This window comes from Lepidochelys kempii, chromosome 8, assembly GCF_965140285.1.
Source record: "Lepidochelys kempii isolate rLepKem1 chromosome 8, rLepKem1.hap1, whole genome shotgun sequence".
In the NCBI taxonomy this organism is placed as follows: Eukaryota; Metazoa; Chordata; order Testudines; family Cheloniidae; genus Lepidochelys; species Lepidochelys kempii.
The window spans coordinates 70,121,947-70,140,181 of record NC_136387.1 but is presented as its reverse complement, the minus strand read 5'-3'; the positions used below and the strand labels follow the sequence as shown (position 1 = coordinate 70,140,181).

The window sequence follows — 18,235 nt, the reverse complement described above, 5'->3', positions numbered from 1 at the left end:
GTCATGAAATGGTACAAATCCGCTATGGAGGAAGAAATAGTGTTATAAATGTAGACTTATGAAACCCCATTTAAATTGAAGGTTACATATATGAGAGAGACAGGGTGGGTGAGACCTTTTATCGGACCAGCTTCTGTTGGTGAAAGAGATGAGCTTTCGAGCTTCACAGAGCTCTTCTTCAGGTTTGGAAAAACGTAACCAATTTACATTTTTAACTGAACAGTTATTACAATGGCAAAACTTAATCACGTTGTTTAACTATATGATTAAAATCAAGAAAAAAAATTACCAAATTTTTTTATTAAACTCAAGATTATGTTTGGTGTGGAATTTTGAGCAGATGGCCCTTAACGGTGCTTGCAAAGATCTGCTTTCACTGATGTTCAGAAAGAAAATTTTGAAGCAAGTGTCCTAAACCATTTGCAGTACTATCTATTATGGGCCACAGTTAAATAAATTGGTTAGTCTCTAAGGTGCCACAAGTACTCCTTTTCTAGTTGTTAAATTGCATCCATTGCCTTGATAAACATAGGATCTGACACTTGGATTTTATGATTTCTACTGCAGTAGCACGTTACTTCTGCTAACTTGAGTTTTTAAACTCATTTTTCCTGGTGAAGACAAAGCAAAAGAGTTTGAACGGCCCCCAACTACGCAGCCATCGGGATGGCCGGCCAGCAAATGGTATAGCTGTACTGGAGCCACCCTGAATTGTGTAAAAAGGAAGAGCAGGGGGTTGCATAGATTAAGCTAATTGAGGTTGGCCCATTTAAAAGTACAGGGGAAAGCTTCAAATTAGCTCAGTGCAGCTTGATCCCAGCTTGATCTTGTCTATACTTAGGGGCAGAACTGTGGCAGCTGTACAGTGCCTGAGTTTCAGTGCCTCAGTAAGCTTTGTCATCTACAAAGCCAAAACCTGCCCCACAAAAGGAATCCAAGATGGATGGATATTAACAGTGCTGTAAGATAAGTGGAATAAGCACAAGAAGGAAAAACTTATTCACAAATTTAATTAGCTTAATTGTGGTACCTGGCGATATAAGTAAAACTCATCATCTAGACAAAGTCATCAACCCTCTTTTTTTCAAAACTTTAAAGGTAAAAAAATTACAAAAATATTTGTGCAGTTGTAAGTTTGTTGATACTGCAAATGAAAAGGGTTAGCTGCTGGAAGGAAATGATTTGAAATCTGAATTTAGATTTTTAAGACCAGGGTTGGTCCCTGAAACTCAGCAGGGATTGTTTTGCCTTCAGCAGACTGTCACAAGTTTCCTTTAGTATTTAAATTGCTGACAGCCTTAATCTAACTTCCTCTTTGTGGTGTAAATAAAGTGTATGATTATGCAGTGTTCTGCCTATATTTTTTTTTCATTCTTGCTGTCCAAGGCTGTCTATTCTTTTCCAAGAATGATGCAGCTGCACCAACATTGACAATGCCATAAACAGTAATGCAGTCTGAGCTCAGGTGTTTTTAGAAATGTGTGATGTAACTCTACAAATAATTAAATCAATATTTGACAGTGAAGCAGAAAACTAGATCACTGTTTAATCTGGCGAATCTTTGGTACGTTTATATTGACCAAATCTTGTTAGCCACAAACGGTGTTTTGATCTTGTAAATATCTCATACGTTGTTTTCTGTTTGATCCTTTTAACACCTTTCACTTCCTCTGTATCTGAGTGTGTGATGTGCTTCACTGCTTGCTGCTTCTGCACGATCTACACACATTTGGACATTTATGTAACTGTTCTTTTCAGGCAGCAGGTTCAGGCCCTATCTCTTGCTTAGTTAGTGCTGCTTTCCAGCTCCGTTACACTATCCAGTAGTGTGACATGGTTGCCTCAACCTTTTCTATTCCCAGATGTGGTCACTATGGAAATTGCATCTTCTGTTAGTTGCATCGTTTGCAGAGTGTGCTTAAGCAAGAATGCTTAAGAATACACTGTGGCTTGTTCCCCAGGACGCTTCCATGCTGTTTGCTTTCCTTCTCAGTCTGTTGCCATCAAGAACTAATAATAGCGAATGGAAGTTCTAGTGCATGAGCTACCTCATGAGAAAAAAGCCTAAGAATTTCAAGCCCCACCATGACTAATTAAAAAAACTGTGGAAAAAATCAAAATATTAGTGATGTTTGGCCAAACTCCACTTTTTACCCTCTTAGTATTCTCTACCCTCATTCCTGATGGGTTGGCCCAGAAAGTAATTGTACTCTCACAAGCATATAGTCAACACGATCTCAATGCTTTCTAGTACAGTAACTCCTCAATTAATGTTGTCCCGGTTAATGTTGTTTCGTTGTTATGTTGCTGTTCAATTAGAGAACATGCTCATTTAAAGTTGTGCAATGCTCCCTTATAATGTTCTTTGGCAGCCACCTGCTTTGTCCACTGCTTGCAGGAAAAGCAGCCTGTTGCAGCTAGCTGGTGGGGGATTGGAACCAGGGTGGACCGACAGCCCCCCTATCAGCTCCCCGGTCCGCTAAGTTCCCTGTGCAGCAGCTGCTCAGCAGGCTATCAAGTGCAGGCCAGTTCAGTTGTCCCTCCCCCCACTGCTATGTACTGCTCCTGCCCTCTGCCTTAGAGCTGCTCCTGGGAGCCTCCTGCTTGCTGTGGGGGGGAGGGGGCGGTAATGTCAGGGTGTCGTTCCCCCACACGCGCACACACTCCTGCCCCCCATCTCCACAGAGCAGGGGGACGGGGACATGACAGGGCTCAGGACCGAGGGAGCATGATGGCAGTAGCTGCTGTCTCAACTTCTGATCTGCTTAAAAAGGCAGTGTACTTAGAGTAGGGTCAGTGTACTTTAAAGAGGCAATGCGCATGTCTCTCCCTCTCCACCCCCCCCATGTGGTGTGTGTCTTCTCCCTCCATTCCTGCTGCTTTGTAGAGTATGAGGCTACATTAACAACGTGCTCAGCCGAGAGCTAGTTCATCATTTAGCAGTAAGGTATTCCCTGGAAAATATCCCACCCTCTGACTCCACCTCAAACAAGCTTCACAATCATTGCTGTGTACAGTATTGTTTGTTTAAAACTTACTCTGGGTGTGTGTGTGTGTGTGTGGGGGGGGGGGGGGAATGGAAAATCACTGGCCCTAAACTCTGGATTCTCTCACTTTTAGAGGCTGACTAATATTGGTATCATGGAACCACACATATGGTGGTGCTTTCACATGGCTGGTAGAACCCCTTCAGTGTGACAACCCTCCTTGAGGGTTACTCCCGCTCACTGGGGTAAGCCACTTGGCTTCACCACATTCCTGGGACCGCACCTTCAAACCTTCAGTCTGTGAGCTCCCCTCAGTGAGTCCACTCGAATTGGATCTCCAGGGGAAGACTTGCACATCCCAAGGGAGCTATGGAACCCTGACCTCTTTAGACTAGAGTGACTCTGAGACAGTGATGTAAAACAGAAGGATTTGTTAAATGTCTGGAATACAGCATAGGGGGCCCTTAGGTTAGCATGGAGAACGGAAAACAGCCAAGTCCCTCTGGGGCTGACTGGAGCCCAGGGTGCGCTCTCTCAGACCCTCAGCATCCCTGCTTCCAGCAGACCATGGCCCACATGTAGCTACCCCTTTGGCCCCTTCTTAGTCTTTTGTTCCTTTTCCCAGGCTAACAGGGTCACCTGGTCTCCTCCTGACTTGCTCTTTGTTCTATAGCTGGCCCCACCGGCTGGCTTCCTGCAGAGGGCCAGGGTTGGCAGGTACTTGATAGCAAATCACCAGACAATTGTCAGGACCCAGGGCCTATCTGGATCTCTGGATTCTTCTGCAAAGAAACACCTTTTTCCCCTTCCCCTAGTTAAATTTGCAGTACATAGGGGAAATGGAGGCATGCACAATATGCATACAAAATATTCTGAAAACCCCCACTTTATCACAGCTGGCTTTCTGCCAAATCAGAACTTTCACTTACCTGAAATAATAGCTGTCCCTTTCTGCTGCAAAGATGACTTTCACAATGCAACTTTCTGCACTACAGCTATGTCTTGAGTCAGGGAACCCAACCTCAACATAAGGCTTGTCTACATGGCACCACGGTCTGGACTAAAGGGTTGTGAACTGTAGAGCATCCTAACCTATTGTGCTCTTTAAATTCCCTGTGTAGACCCTGCTGGGTCGAACTAAAAGGTACCTCACTCACCTTGATGTAGTCCCATTTCCAACAGTACTATGTTAGTGCGAACAGGATAGTTTTTAGTTCGTGCCAGCAGGATCTATGTGGGGTAGTTAGAGCACAACACAGTAGGGTACACTACAGTTCACAGCCCGTAATCCGCAGTGCAGTGTAGATGAGCTTATATTGTCCCTGGTCTGTTTCAACACTGTTCCATAACTAAGCTATATTCTTAGCCTAAGTTCAGTGACCACACTAGAGGGACATGGAGCATAAGACATTAGCTTGATTATAGAACATTTTTCAGCTCCATTGTACACTACAGACTGAAACAACATAGTAACCAGGTTCCTTGACACAGCTGTATTGGTTATGTGGTTGGGCTTTTAATAAATGCAGTGCTGCTTTGCAGAAAATTCTGTCTAGGTAGGCAGCAGGCGAAGGTGTGAAATGTATTATTGCCTAAAACTATCTAGTTACATGTCTGTTTCAAAGCCTTGTTAGGACCATTTCACAAATACAAGTAATGAAAATGCAAGTCTCCTCACAGGGGTGAGATTCTGTCTTTAAACTCTTCCTCCCATTTCCTTTTAGGGATGGCTTTTTGCTTTTCAGTAAGACTTTCCTGTCACACTGCATGTGCTGGGAAGATAGTGGGGTCATCTTTTTCCCATTCATCCTTTGAAATCTCTTCATTTTTCAGTCCCTTACTTGTGTAAGAATTGAGGTTGGGAAGATAGTTCTTTTTGTGTTAAGTGTTGCTACAACTGGATTTATTATCTGTCAAGGGGATGCTTCACACGCTATCTTTGGGGACTCATAATTACAAAACTTTAGAAATGTCCAATCTCTTAAATCCTGTCTACATTGGGGTCCCAGCAGAGTTAAGCAACCGTGGTTTAAAGATAGCTTCTGCTAAATTGCTTTCTAACAGGGTGTTTCCTTCGTCCAGCGTGCACCATGTTTAAAAATTGGTTTGATCCAGCCATACGGACTAGCCAAACCCAACCTTTAGAATGGACTAATTTGCACCAAATGACACAAATTTTCAGACTCTCAAGAGGGTAGATACACCCAGACCTTCAACAGACACTTCACCTCCACTCCCAATTTCAAATGACACAAGTTAAATACCATTTTATGCTATCAATAGTTATATTTTTCTAGGAAGTCATAAATATTTCCAGCAAAGTTCAGTTTCATATGTTGTTTTGCTGACTGGTATGGCCTCCTTCTCTGGCTGAGGAAGACACTTCTGTTTAAATAGGAAGACCAGCTAATAGGCCTTCTTGCCCTCCTCTATGAAAGAATGTGCAGTCCTGGTCCCTGTAGTTTATCTAAAGCTTTAGGTGTCGGAGCCTTATGTTAAAATACTGACAAAGCACGTCACTATGAAATGTAGAGTTCTCAGTAAGCTGGTATTCAAGTTGTATCCCTATTCTGCATAGTACTGTAAAAGGTCACATACCAGGAAGTAAATTTATGAATTATAATTCAGGTTAACTTCAAATCCATTCAGGGATGCCTGTTCTCACTTGAAAAGTGATGTTTGTGACACACACAATATAGGGGTCCATTGTCGGGAACAGCTTAGTTCCTGTACTCTTATAGGTCAAACTGTCTGAAAGACGTGACACATCACTGTTTAAACTTACCACAGACTAACAAATTAGCAATGGCAAAGACCCATGAGATCATCTTGTCCATCCCCTGTGCCAATACAGAATTTTCTCTACAATGTGTCTCCAGTGCTTTGTTTGGCTTTAAATGAGGCTTCCACAATTTCTTTTGGCAAATGGTCTAATTGATCTCACTCTTACAAAATCTTTCCTGATTCATTCTAAATTCCCTCTGATTACATTCATCCCATCACTCCTCTGATTGTGACACTCGGAAACAATAAATTTATTCCAATTATTGTACTGGTGTTGGCATCTGGTTTCCAGTTTCAGATATTGCTGATCCTACTGTCAGAGCGTGTCAGGTGGTTTACAAGTGCAGTCTGTTTTAAATGTAAGCTGAAATATATATACATTGTACAAGATCAAACTACTTTTCATCTGTGAAGTTTCATTATGCTACACTAAGCCAAAAGGGTGTAGTCGTTTTAAGATGGTGTTCAGGGTACTTTTATTCTTGGTGTATGCAGTAAGGTGATGTATTTTAAGAGCTTGTGAACTTATTGCATTAGCTCATGAGGAGTGAATTTGTAAAACTTGTGAATTGTAAAACTTGTCTGTGTGAAACCTCTCTGTCCTAGCTGGTACAATGCTCCTTCTTTGCTCCTTGCACTAGAGTAGACAGCCAGGAAGGAACCTCAAATTGCTTCCAAATGTTCACTGCTTGGGCTTGGATGTGGCCCCCACATTTTGTTAACATCAAGAATTTGCTAAGCTGGCTGTTCTGGCTGTTTTGTTCTGGCTGGACTGGTTCATGCTTATTTTGTTTTATGATGTCCTCCCCTGCCCCCATCTTAGTTCATAAGAAAAATATGTCTCAAGCCAGAGACAAAAGCAAGAATGATTTAACTTTTCTTGCACATTTTTATGGTTATTATAATTGCTGTTTGAAATTGATCTTGGTTCTAAACTACACTTTACCATATGATTTTTCTTCCCTATGTTTTAGAACATAGTTTCAAGATTCCATCCTAAATCCCACAAAATGAAACTGTTACTCTTGCTTGACGGTCTTTATAGAAAATGCCTGAGCGATAAAGATTCATGCTTTTGTATTACTGTGATGTCATTGTAACGTTTTTTTGCCCCCACTCTGGTGAATCTGTAATAATGCTTTCTCCCCAGTGTATTGTCTCATACATCCTGACTGATTTTACTTATTCTATCAGAAAGTGGTGGTAATGCTGTTGTATTCTGCATCCTTTGAAGATGTGGCTGTAATTAACTGTTCGTTCGTTCTTTCTTTCTAGTGTTGTTCCACTTTTAAGAGAGTCCATTGGAATCTTAATGCAGCGAACTCCGCCTTCCCTGGAAAGTGCCCTGCCTCAGTGCTATCAGAGGGTGAGCTGTTCCAGTTCAGGACATTTTTGCATAAGACTTAACTATTAAATGAATAAGCAACGTACGTTTGGACTTCTAGGGGGTGTTTTGGAATGTTTTCCTAACAGTAAATCCACAGAGGATTCCTTAAATCTATCCTAAACACATACATATGAATGAAAGCTTATCTGGAAATGCTCAAAAGCATAACAAAAAACCTGGATTTGACTATCTGAAGTCACAAATTCTACATATTCTGTAGTCCTAACCTAACCTTCACAGTATACACTTTTTTGGCTTGGAATAGATCTCAAAACCTTTGTGACACAATATATTTTTTTTTAAAAAAGTGGTGTAAGCCTAATGTGCATATTAGAGAGCAGTATAATGGAAATTTCACAAGAAGACCAGTTGGTTCTTTGTCTGTAGAATTTGCTCGTTCTCCAGTTCTGAACTGATGTTCAGCAGCCATTGCTGAAGATCCTTTGAATAGAAAAAGGAGTATTTTTCTCTCCCCCTCTAGAGCAGTTACCTTAACCTTTCGTAAGAAGTGGTGAGGTATATTAAAAACATAGTTTGCATTTGGAATTGTGTCCCTGATAGCTATACAGTATTGTATGTGTTGCATACATTTCATGTCTCTTATGGAATGCTAGCATGATGCATGTACCAAAGAAGTGTCCTTGTTTTTTTCCCCCAGTGGTTTATGGGATTGCTGTGTAGCACTAAACATCTCACAAAAAGAATTCCTGGTTGAGATGAGAATTGGGTGCATCTTGCACACCCTGAAACAACTGTACATGTGCCGCCTTCCTTGCCTCAAACAAAACTGTTTTTAGAAAGGAGTGAAGAACAAACATCAGGTTCCAGTGAAGGGAATGTGTAATACAATGTAGCCTAGTGCAGCAGTTGTGTGCATATGTAATAGAACCTTTCCACTTAACTCTCCTCCTTCTCATGCTTTTGAAGACAAAAAGTACTAATTTTAAATGAGACCTCACTAAATGCTCTTATGAAGATGAGTACTTTATGCCTGACATTTCTATTAGCTATTTGCTATAAAGGAAAGCACAGTGTGTAGTAATGTATTTTTTTTCAGAAATCATTTTTGAAATGTCTGTCATTGGTATTTTAGGTTCAGCAGTTGCAAGGAGTTTACAGTTTACATGATCCACACTTCTGGACCCTTTGTAGTGATGTTTACATAGGGACCTTGAAACTATTTGTAGCTCCTGATGCTGACGCCAAGTGGATTCTAAGCCAAACTCACAATATTTTTACTCAGGTATGTCTGCCTTACTTGTTAGAAACTCGGAACACAGTAGCATGCTTGGATACCGTGGTGTGTGCATGCGTGCGTGTGTGTGTGTGATGGAGAAAACATGGATGTAAAAATAAAAGTGGAGCAACAAAATGTTTATAAAAGTAACAGTTCTGTGTTCTGTCTTTGACACCAAACCAAATACTGTTGTTAAACTTATGATTAACCCCAGCTACCAGAAGCAGAATGGTTAAACTGAAACCTGTTCAATATATGTGGCTCATTCCTCTTCATCAGTCTCTTTGCTGCCTCTTAAAGGGAGACATGACATCAGAATGCTGTAGTCTTAGAGGTGCATTGAAGCCTTATGTTGACATACCAGGGACCAAGAAAACAGATGAGGCTTTCAAGATAAGATGTCTGACCACAGAGACTAACCCTACTTCTGCATCCACTGTGATGCCTCTGTATTGGCATTCACTTCTGTTGCTCTAAGAAGCCACATTTTCTGCATGCTTTGTTGCCTTCTAGCAACTTTCAGGCGGTGGTAGCCACTAAAGTCAACATTTACCAACCATTACCATATGCTGGTTTGAGAGCATTGCATTTCCCCTTTTCTTAGGCTAAGAAATAACTTCTGTATCTTAAACTGTGTGGTAAAAGTGGTTCCAGCTGAGGTTAGACTGCCAAAATCAATACAGACTACATGGGCACTTCATTAGAAATTGATATTCTCTTGTTAAAGGAAGAAAAATCAACAACCAAAGCCAGTTTTCTATCACTAACTGATGCATTAAAAGGAAAGGCAATGAGATTCAATTGGCTGTCTATAGCTAATATCTGAAGTCCGTAACATATGATGCCACAGTTTTAAAAAAAAATTAATGGTATCTGCTGCATTTACTCTAACAAGCTACATTTCACCTTGTTGTATCTAACCTCTAAGTCACAAGACATCTTACCTTGACCAGGATCTGACGCTCAAGTGTTACAAGGTGCTGTATACCATTCAGTTCTAAAAATGGTATATATTTGGGCAGTTGAAATAATATAGAGTTCCAATGTTTCTCCTTCCCTGATTTCACTCTAATGAAATAGGAAGTTTTCTCCAGAAAAAAAGAAATCTTTTGCATATTTTATGAATAAAAGCCAACATACTTATCCCTCTCTGTTCTGTAGCTTCCAAAGAATCCAGGCTTGTGTCCTGTTTTTGACTTCTTGATGATGTTTCTGGATAGACATCCCATGTATCACTGTCAGACTAAGAGCCATCCTATGTTTGGTCTGTTGGAGGAATACCTTCCTTCAGATACCTGTGCCTCTCCAACACAGGAAATTCTTAGATTGTAGATGATGAGTAGCATCAGTTCAGCTCTGAATTGGCCTCTGCCTGTCCATATTCCCCAGAGTTAACTCTATTCTAGAATTCATCAAATTCGAGTAGCATTGTTTGAAGAGTTCAGATAGGAACTTAATGTACTTATTTGTGTCCACACTGTTTTACTTAAGAATGCACAGTGCATCTGCATTAAAGGGAGGCTTTAATTCCAAACGTTGACCCTGTGCAAAACTGAGGTGATGCAGACAGGAAGATGGGAATGCTTCCAAGAACTTGCTTTCTCTGAACTTATCTCACAGTGAAGGGCATCTGCCCTCAGATTTTTGGTTCACCAACTTGCACTTAGATGTATAACTAGTCATGGTGGCAGAAAACGCAGTTTCCTGACGGGAAACTTAATGCAAAACTCATTTATTTGGCTTAAGCTTTTCTGCCAAAAAAAAAAGTTGTGTGCAGTGAACACACGTGCACCTTTGAAAACAAAGCTGTAAACTAACCAAGTTACTTCTGTTACAAGGCTTGAAGAAAGTAAGGGATTGTTGTAATGTCTGGTCTTAAATCCTTCCGATGCACTCAGAAGCACCGTGATAGTGGGGAGAGGGAGAGAGCAGCATATAAATACTTAGGTAAATAGTAAGGGATGAAACCTTTTATACATGGGCTTCAAACTTAATTTACCTTTCAGTTGTTGCATACTTTTTTCTTGCCGTTTTCTAACTATTGGAGGTTTAATAAAATATTGTCAGATTGTTACTAAAGTGGTGATATTCAATATGTGACACAACATTACATCATAATGAACTGATTATCCCATAGACCTAGGATTAACTTCAAGGAGATCATCAATAGAGAGGGACAAGATGCCGAAGGAAGGGAGTTTTATTTGAGCCCAAATATTTATAATGTCAGTGAGGAAAACAGAAATTGCCTTGGTCAGTTAAAACAGCTAATAGGTTGAACAGTTCAGTCTGGAGACGGCTTACATATGTGGGAGGGCCAGTTCTTGGGAAGGTTAGCTTGGCTGTGGGGGCAGTCTGTTTGGATGGACAGCCTCGTAATTATTTTGTCATCTCAAATCTCTTGAATCTCCAGTGAAAAAGACTTTTTTGCTAGCAAGATGTCACCTATTCTATATGTTCACTCTAGGGGTTGGTATCAAATGGACTTAGGATAAAGGATACATCTTCCTTCCCTTTGATATGTGGTAGTAGGTGGAGCAAGCATTTTTTGAGTAGTACCGGAGATCATAGTTCTTAAAGTTGTAATTGGCAGGTTAGTCAAAGTGAGCTCGGATGTTCAATACAGACACTCCCTGACTTAAGCAATCGTTCCATTCCGGAAAGCCTTGCATAACTTGAATTTTGCGTAAGTCGGAAACGTATACCCGAACGTTACGCCAAAAAACCCCAACCCAACAAAAAAAGCTCCTATTCCTAGCTTATGGAACTTTTTCCATAAGTGCAAATTTGCATAAGTCGGGTCTTGCGTAACCCGAGGAGTGTCTGTATACATTACTGCTGAAACAAAGTCCTATACACTTCAGGGACCCAGACATATTACATTTTCTCGAGTTTGGTTCTGTTCCTAAAGACTCAAGTCAAGTGATTCCAGTTCTCACGTTTACTCTAGAGTATGGCACATCCTTGACTGAGGGCTTGTCTACATGAGTCGTACCAGTGTAAGGTAAGGTATCAATTTAAACTGCTATAACACCCTGTGTGGACATTCTTGTTCCAGAGTAAATATGGCTTTTTCTGGTTTAGTTTATGCCATTTTGGAAGTAGTTTAAGCTAAACAGCAAAAAGCTACTCTTATTCCAGCATAAGTGTCCGCATGGTGACTGTAGCAGTTAACTATACTGGTATAACTTCCTATGTAGACAAGTTCTGAGAGGCAGTCTGAGAGGCAGTGGATGTTTTGATTATTTGCATGGAAGCTGAGCATTTTTTGTGTAGATCTTGAGCTCGCTAAAAGTTGTCTTCCACTGCCGTAGCCATCTAAGAGGCTAGTTGACATTAATCTGATTCTCAGCAATGTGTTCTCATTCTATGTTTGTTATCTTTCTCCTGAAGATGATTCTGCATAAGGAACTACGCACACCATCTTTGCAGCCTAGCAGCATGACTTTAAGGGTTAATAGTCTCTTAAATAATTTACTCCTCATTTGATATAAAATGATAGCGGAACGAAAGTTTAATCTCTTGAGGTTTTTGAGCAGAGGGGTGATTTGTAATTTATGTGCTCATAGAGTATTGCCAAAAGTTATTTTGGTGTTTCACATAAATACACCATTGCCATGCCTCTCTTCTCTACAAATCCCTGTTTGCTGTAGAACAGCTTCATAGTTCAAACTACGTCACATCCTAATGCTTTGCCTCACTTGAACTGGCATCTGTTCTAATGGTTAAAACACCCACATTAGACTTTTTAAAAATGTATGTCACGTGATCTTTAGATTTGTGGTTGAAGAACTTGTGCTTTAAGATAAGCTTTTTTTAACATTGTAGAAGCCCTACACATCTTCAACTCATGCACTTACATACATCCATTTTCAATGGATGTTTGAGTATGTTTCGTAAAATCATTACTATAGAACAAGCTATCCAGTAGATTTGTTTGTTCACAAACAAAAAGGTTTGTACACAAACAAAAAGGTGTACGTATGATAGCATTTGGAACTGGGGTACAGTTGTGTGGGTCATAATTGTTCAGTTTTCTAATTCTCCCTCTTGTGTTTACAGGCAGGAGTCAGACAGCTTTATGTACAGATTGACTTTGCAGCCATGTAGTGAACATCATAAATTGTGTTCTTTGGACCAAAGTTTTCTGGTACTGTAATGATATAAAACATAGTACTCTTCAAGACAGAGCCACCACCACCCCAGTTAACCAAGACCAAATAGACTGCTGCCTTTTGGCTACTTCTGGAGTTCACGTTTAAGGAGTAAAAACTGAAAGGATATGTCCTGGACTTCTGGTCTTGTCTTTTGTGGCCCCCAAACTTTTTTCATTTTTGTGGGTTTTTTTGTTTTGTTTTTTACTTACTACAATTGTTCCAACAGGAAACTAAGATTGTGGGACTGCAATTCCTGGTCATGTCTTTAATGAAGGGCTTGTCTAAAAAAAAATTTGTTCATAGGAAGCTGGGGTGTGAATCTACTCTGCGCTATCCTTCTGCAGACTAACTGCCCATGTGGCTCCTGTTATATGCATTAATGGTTTGTTAGTGCACTTTGATCTAGTCCTGCTCTAAAGAGGACTAGATCTAAGCACATGTCAGCAGGGTCCACATCGACCATTAGTCTCTGGCAGGCTAACACTGAGTAGATTCACACCCCAGTTCACATGAACAAGCCTGAAAGCTGCTCGTTCCCACAAAACCAGTGTTATCAAAAATTGGAGCGCAGTCTTGTACATAATGTCACAATGGGTGGCATTCTTCATTATAATCGTATGTTTGTAAAATTGTTTGTACTTTGCAAACTTAATGAACCAAACCATATTGGGTTCTCAAAGTGCCTTTATATCAGAAGAAGTATTTGCCAGCATCAACATGGAACATGAAGGGTTTTTATTACTTTTATGGCTACAGCTTGTTCTTATACAGTCAGTCTTATTCTTGCTAGTGATGTATGTGACTTTGTATTTGCATACTTGTAGATTTTAGACTCCCTTTTACTGTTGCATCTTATCAAATGAACTGGAGTTAAATTTGTTTAATTTACATTACAAGTTAAAGCTATTGTGGGGAAACTTGCTTTCAAAACATCTGTCTATTTGATATATTGTCCTAAGAGTTGTTTTAACCAAATTAAATGTTCAACCCTGGGTCTAAGTCTATGAATGAAAGTTTCTCTCTACTGTTATAGTAACTGGAAATTGTATTGCAATAACCATGTTCCTAAAGTCACCATGCAATAGAGAAAGGCAGTTGCAGCATAATGATAGTAATGGAAGAGCTGGTTTGCTTTTATCTTTCAAATACAGACTTAATCTTTTTTCTGTCAAAGCTTTGCTGTGAAAATTAGTCTACTAGGCTTTAATAGACTGTTAAAGAGGTTGGAAGTAGTTACTAAACTGAGGAGAAGAGGGGAGAGGAGCTCTTCCTGGCAAATGTATCTGCAGTGGAAATGAGAACTATTGGATGTGCTATGTAAGGTCACATTCTCTTAGTTGACCTGTTTGATTCTGACATGAGCATGATCTGTCTTATCAAGGTCTTGTGTGTGTTTCCACACACTCACAAAGATTTGTCCACAGAGCGCTTTCCAGAAACACCCACAGTCCATATCTTTACTGGCACTTACATTAATTTATATTTTGAACTCAAAATGAGTGTTAAATTCCTGAGACAATCCTACAACACCTGTACTGTAGATGCAATGCTTCCACTAAAATTAGATTACTGCAGTTATCAGTGCAAAATTACTGTAGTCTCTCATTCCGTTTGAATTCAGAGACTGAACAGTAAAGATCCCTCAAATGTATCTTTGATTTCCACATTTGAAGCTGTTGGTTAGTCTGACTAGGACACAGAGCAAGAAAAAAGAAGTCTCCTTTTTATTATTCGGAAATAAATTTTCTGTTTGATCGGAAACTTATGAATTAATAAATTTACACTTAATGTACAGAGGTTAGTGGAGTAAAACAAGACAAGGATGCTTACTTGAAAAATCAAACATGCTGCTGACTGGTATGAATTCTAGGTATTTTTCTGATGCAAATATCACTGTCCTTGTAACTGATTTAAATACCTAGTAATGGGTAGTAGTAAAACCAAGGAGCATTGTAGTTCTAATGAGTTCAACTTTAGTGACAGTTGATGAGCACTGAGGATGACAGAGACGACAAATACCGGAGATTGAATTGCAGGGATGGTTTGTATAGTGCAAGGGCTTTGCTGCAGATGTTACTGTATTGTTGCAGTTTTCATATTACAGGGATAAGCAGCTTCTTAAATTCAGTGTTATTCCTCCTGTATGACTCACTGTGTGTGTATTTTTATATATATGAATGCTGCTCAGTTGCTAGTCTGTGCCTTGAGTTGAGCTCACCAGATTGATGCAGATATACGAGTGCTGAATGAACTAATAATTTTTAATTTGTACAAAGTTGTGATTCAAACTCGAAGGTAAGACCTCTTCCATTGCTTCCATAATGTCATACACATACATGGACTGTGGGTATTGTCTTTTGTTTGGGTGGTCTTTAACACAGGCAATAATGCAACAATCCACTGATCTTAAGGATGATGGCCTCTGTCACTTTGAGCCACCATTTTAAAAGGAAGACCCAGCCTCTTTCACCTAAATTGTACAAGCCATAACCTCAAACTGATTTTTTGGAGTGATTATGCTTTCCAGACTTACAGCTTTGATTTGTTTCTGGGCTGATGAGCAAAGCTTCCTAATCATCTTAAAATACTTTTAACACAAGCCAAATTATTGGGGTAAGCTGCTTATTGTGAATGTTTTAGCTGAATGTTCGTGGGATGCTTTTTCAGTTGCTGCGACTTCCTAAATGTCTTGCTGCAAGTGAGCAATTGCTTGGATGTTACTGTTTTTTTTTTCTCTTGTGTATTTTAAAAGGACTCAAGATGGTTATATGGCTAATCTTCCTTGCCAAGACCAGTATTTGACTGAGAACATAATCTGTTTTCTGCACGCTGAGCTTTAATGAAAATTGCCCTTTAAACTACGTGTAACACAGATTAAATTTTTCTTGCCTAGGAAGATCTTTAATTTGAGACTCGGGAGAGGAATTAGGCCCATGGTGTCTTGCTCATGAGAAATGCACATTTTTACAATCAAGATGACTACCTTAATCGTGTTTGGGATGGTTTGCCATGTTATAGCAAGATGCACATAACTTCCACATTTGTTTTTGTAAAATGTAATTTAAATGTGGTGCTAGTGTGTGGAAGCCAGTTGTTTGCTGTCCAGCAACAGGATTGTGTTGTCATTTCAAGTACATGACTTTTTGGCCGAGTAGACTTATTTTAAAAGAATGTGCGAGTAAACTGTTCAAAAGAAGATAGATGGCATACCCTGCATTTTAAGTTGGTGTAAATTGACTCCTGTAGCATGGAGTCCAAACAGCATTGGTTGGGCAGCATAGAGGCCAACAAATGCATTTTGTGCCTTCAGGATGCTCTGTCCTGGGCTAACTCTGGTCCATTTTGGGGTAGGATGCTTGTGGGGGACAGGTGTCAGGCTGATATAAACCCTGAATGTTGAACATCAGGGACTACTTACAACTATTTTGTTTCAAATGACATTAGATTCTGCTTCTAATATGCTAATGGAGGTGTTGTAATCTCTTGACTTTATCCTGAATCCCTGCAGAAGATGGTCTATTTTAAGAATGATTGGGGGGGAGGAATTACAGTAGAACCTTGCTAAATTTCACTTTTCTAATTGACAAACCTGATAACTGTCAAAATCCCATCTAATTCTCCATGAAGACATAACAGCAAGGTGCTACAGTGAATCTCATTACTAGAAATATGTATAAGATTACTACCTACAATGTTGCTTGGCATTGAACATATTGTGGAGGAAAACAGGCCATCCATTGGAGTTTATAAGATCAGATTGTAAACAGTTAAACATGAATAAAGTTACACACTGTGCGTGAGTGGCCCCCAAGTGAGGAGCTTAAGTAAATCTAGTATCCTTGCTACACTACAGTATGGGTTAAACTAGTACAAAAAATAAGCATGTCAGAATAATTGAACCAAGTACGTTTTTGTACGTTTTTGCATTATTGCAGTAATCTGTATTTGATCTTCCAGTAATTAACCTGTGAAATTTTAAAATCTAAAATGTTTTAGACAGGCTGCCTGTCTATTATCAGAATCAAGAACTCTAACTCATACTCAATAGCACTAGCTTCTACCTAAGATTCACTATTTCAACTATATTTGAGATTGATTTTACTTTTAAAATTGAAGAATTAAAAATCTGGGTAGAGAAGGGAGGAAGGAAATACTCACCAGTTCAGTACAGATGGTAACTATCAATGTATTGTGGGGATGCAAATGAGATACCTGGAGAAAGTGCTGTACTTCAATATTATGCTAAATTGTTTCAACAGAACTTACAAGGAAAACAATCAATGCACTGCTCCGTGTATCTTCACACCCACTGACTTATGGTACTGCATAATTCAGATGTCATATGAGACCTTGAGGATTGTATGAAATGGAAAATAAATTTTAAAGATGTTGTATTTTTATTAAATAGGTATGAGAATACATCTAAGATTGTTTTAAGTATCAATTCAGATCAGCACCTTTATTCATGAACAACCTTGTCCTGTTTTCTTCAGTTAGCTTTTACGATTATATTTGGTATGACAGCTGATTATTTTTTAAACTGTGATTTTTAGATGGTAAAGGAATAATATGATACAGAGGAGCTTTCTTCAACCCAGTTCTCTCATTGTTAATACTGGTTTTTCAAAACCAAAATATGGTGGTCTCAGACCCTACCTTAATAAGATGCTGCATTGCATACAATAGCACTACCCACTCCTGCAGTGGTTAATTCTCCGCAGCCCCAAGACCAGGGATCCTCTTTCTGCTTTTTATTTTTTTTTTAATTTTACTTCTCTTTTCCTCAAAGCCCTTGTGTTGGTGACCATCTGTGTCTGGTCTTCACAGGCAGGAGGTTGTTATAGAATCCTGTCAAAAGATGCAGGTCATTCTCCCAGGATCTACTAGCAACTGAAATTTTTATTCATCTCACTATGTGCAAATGCAGAATTATCTACCTTTCAGGTTTAGTGAGCCACACTTCAAGTGTAAGTTCCTTCCTGTGGGTTAATTTTACTCTTCACAGCATGTTTGGCAGAAGCACTGTTGTGTAAAGGAATTTGCATATTTCACTTCCACATATACAAAAACCTTGATGGTAATATGGGCCAGGATCTAGTTCGAGTTGAAATCAGTAGCTACTGAAAGGGCTGGCTAGCACATCAAGCAATGTGAATGAAAAAATTACCAAAACCATTCCTAGCAGCAACAGAGTCCTGTTTGCACCTTTCCAGTTAATTTCAAATACATGAAGTACTCTTATTGGTGTGCTTAAATTTAATAGTGTGGTATTAGAACATCTATAAACAAATGTTTTAGTAGTAAATTGCTGATTCTAAATACAGTTGTGGAGACACTATACTGTAACTTGGTTTGGGAGTGCTGACGTTAAGCCATTATGACTCGCCCCAAGTGCAATATTTAAAATTTTAATGTAACTTTTTTTCTACTTGAATGGTTTAAGTAAAACATTTCATCTGATGTATTTGAAAAAGATTTGGGATCAAATTTCCTTTCAATAAAACTTGGTTTTAAAAACAAACCCTGCCTGTGTATTTTCTGATGTGACTAGCTGACAAGTAAGGATCTTGAAAGTCCATGTTGTAGACCTGATTTTTCAAGAACTTTTAAATATCAAGTTGTAGATCTACTGGATAGAAAACTCCCCTTAAACTAGCTTTTGTAGAACAGTTCAGAACACAAT

General features: G+C 39.4%; 1 protein-coding gene across 12 annotated transcripts in view; it reads left to right on the top strand.

Annotated features, from left to right (window-relative positions):
- Nucleotides 1-18,235, top strand: part of SLC30A7 (solute carrier family 30 member 7) — a 64,360-nt gene that overhangs the window by 35,102 nt on the left and 11,023 nt on the right. For 10 of the 12 annotated variants that reach the window (XM_073356883.2, XM_073356882.2, XM_073356880.2 and 7 more), the window contains 3 exons: nucleotides 7,047-7,137; nucleotides 8,252-8,401; nucleotides 12,458-18,073. In XM_073356883.2, coding sequence (XP_073212984.1) covers nucleotides 7,047-7,137; nucleotides 8,252-8,401; nucleotides 12,458-12,505 — 289 coding nt within the window. In that variant the 3' untranslated portion in view covers nucleotides 12,506-18,073. The other 2 variants (XM_073356879.2, XM_073356881.2) reach the window with 2 other exon arrangements.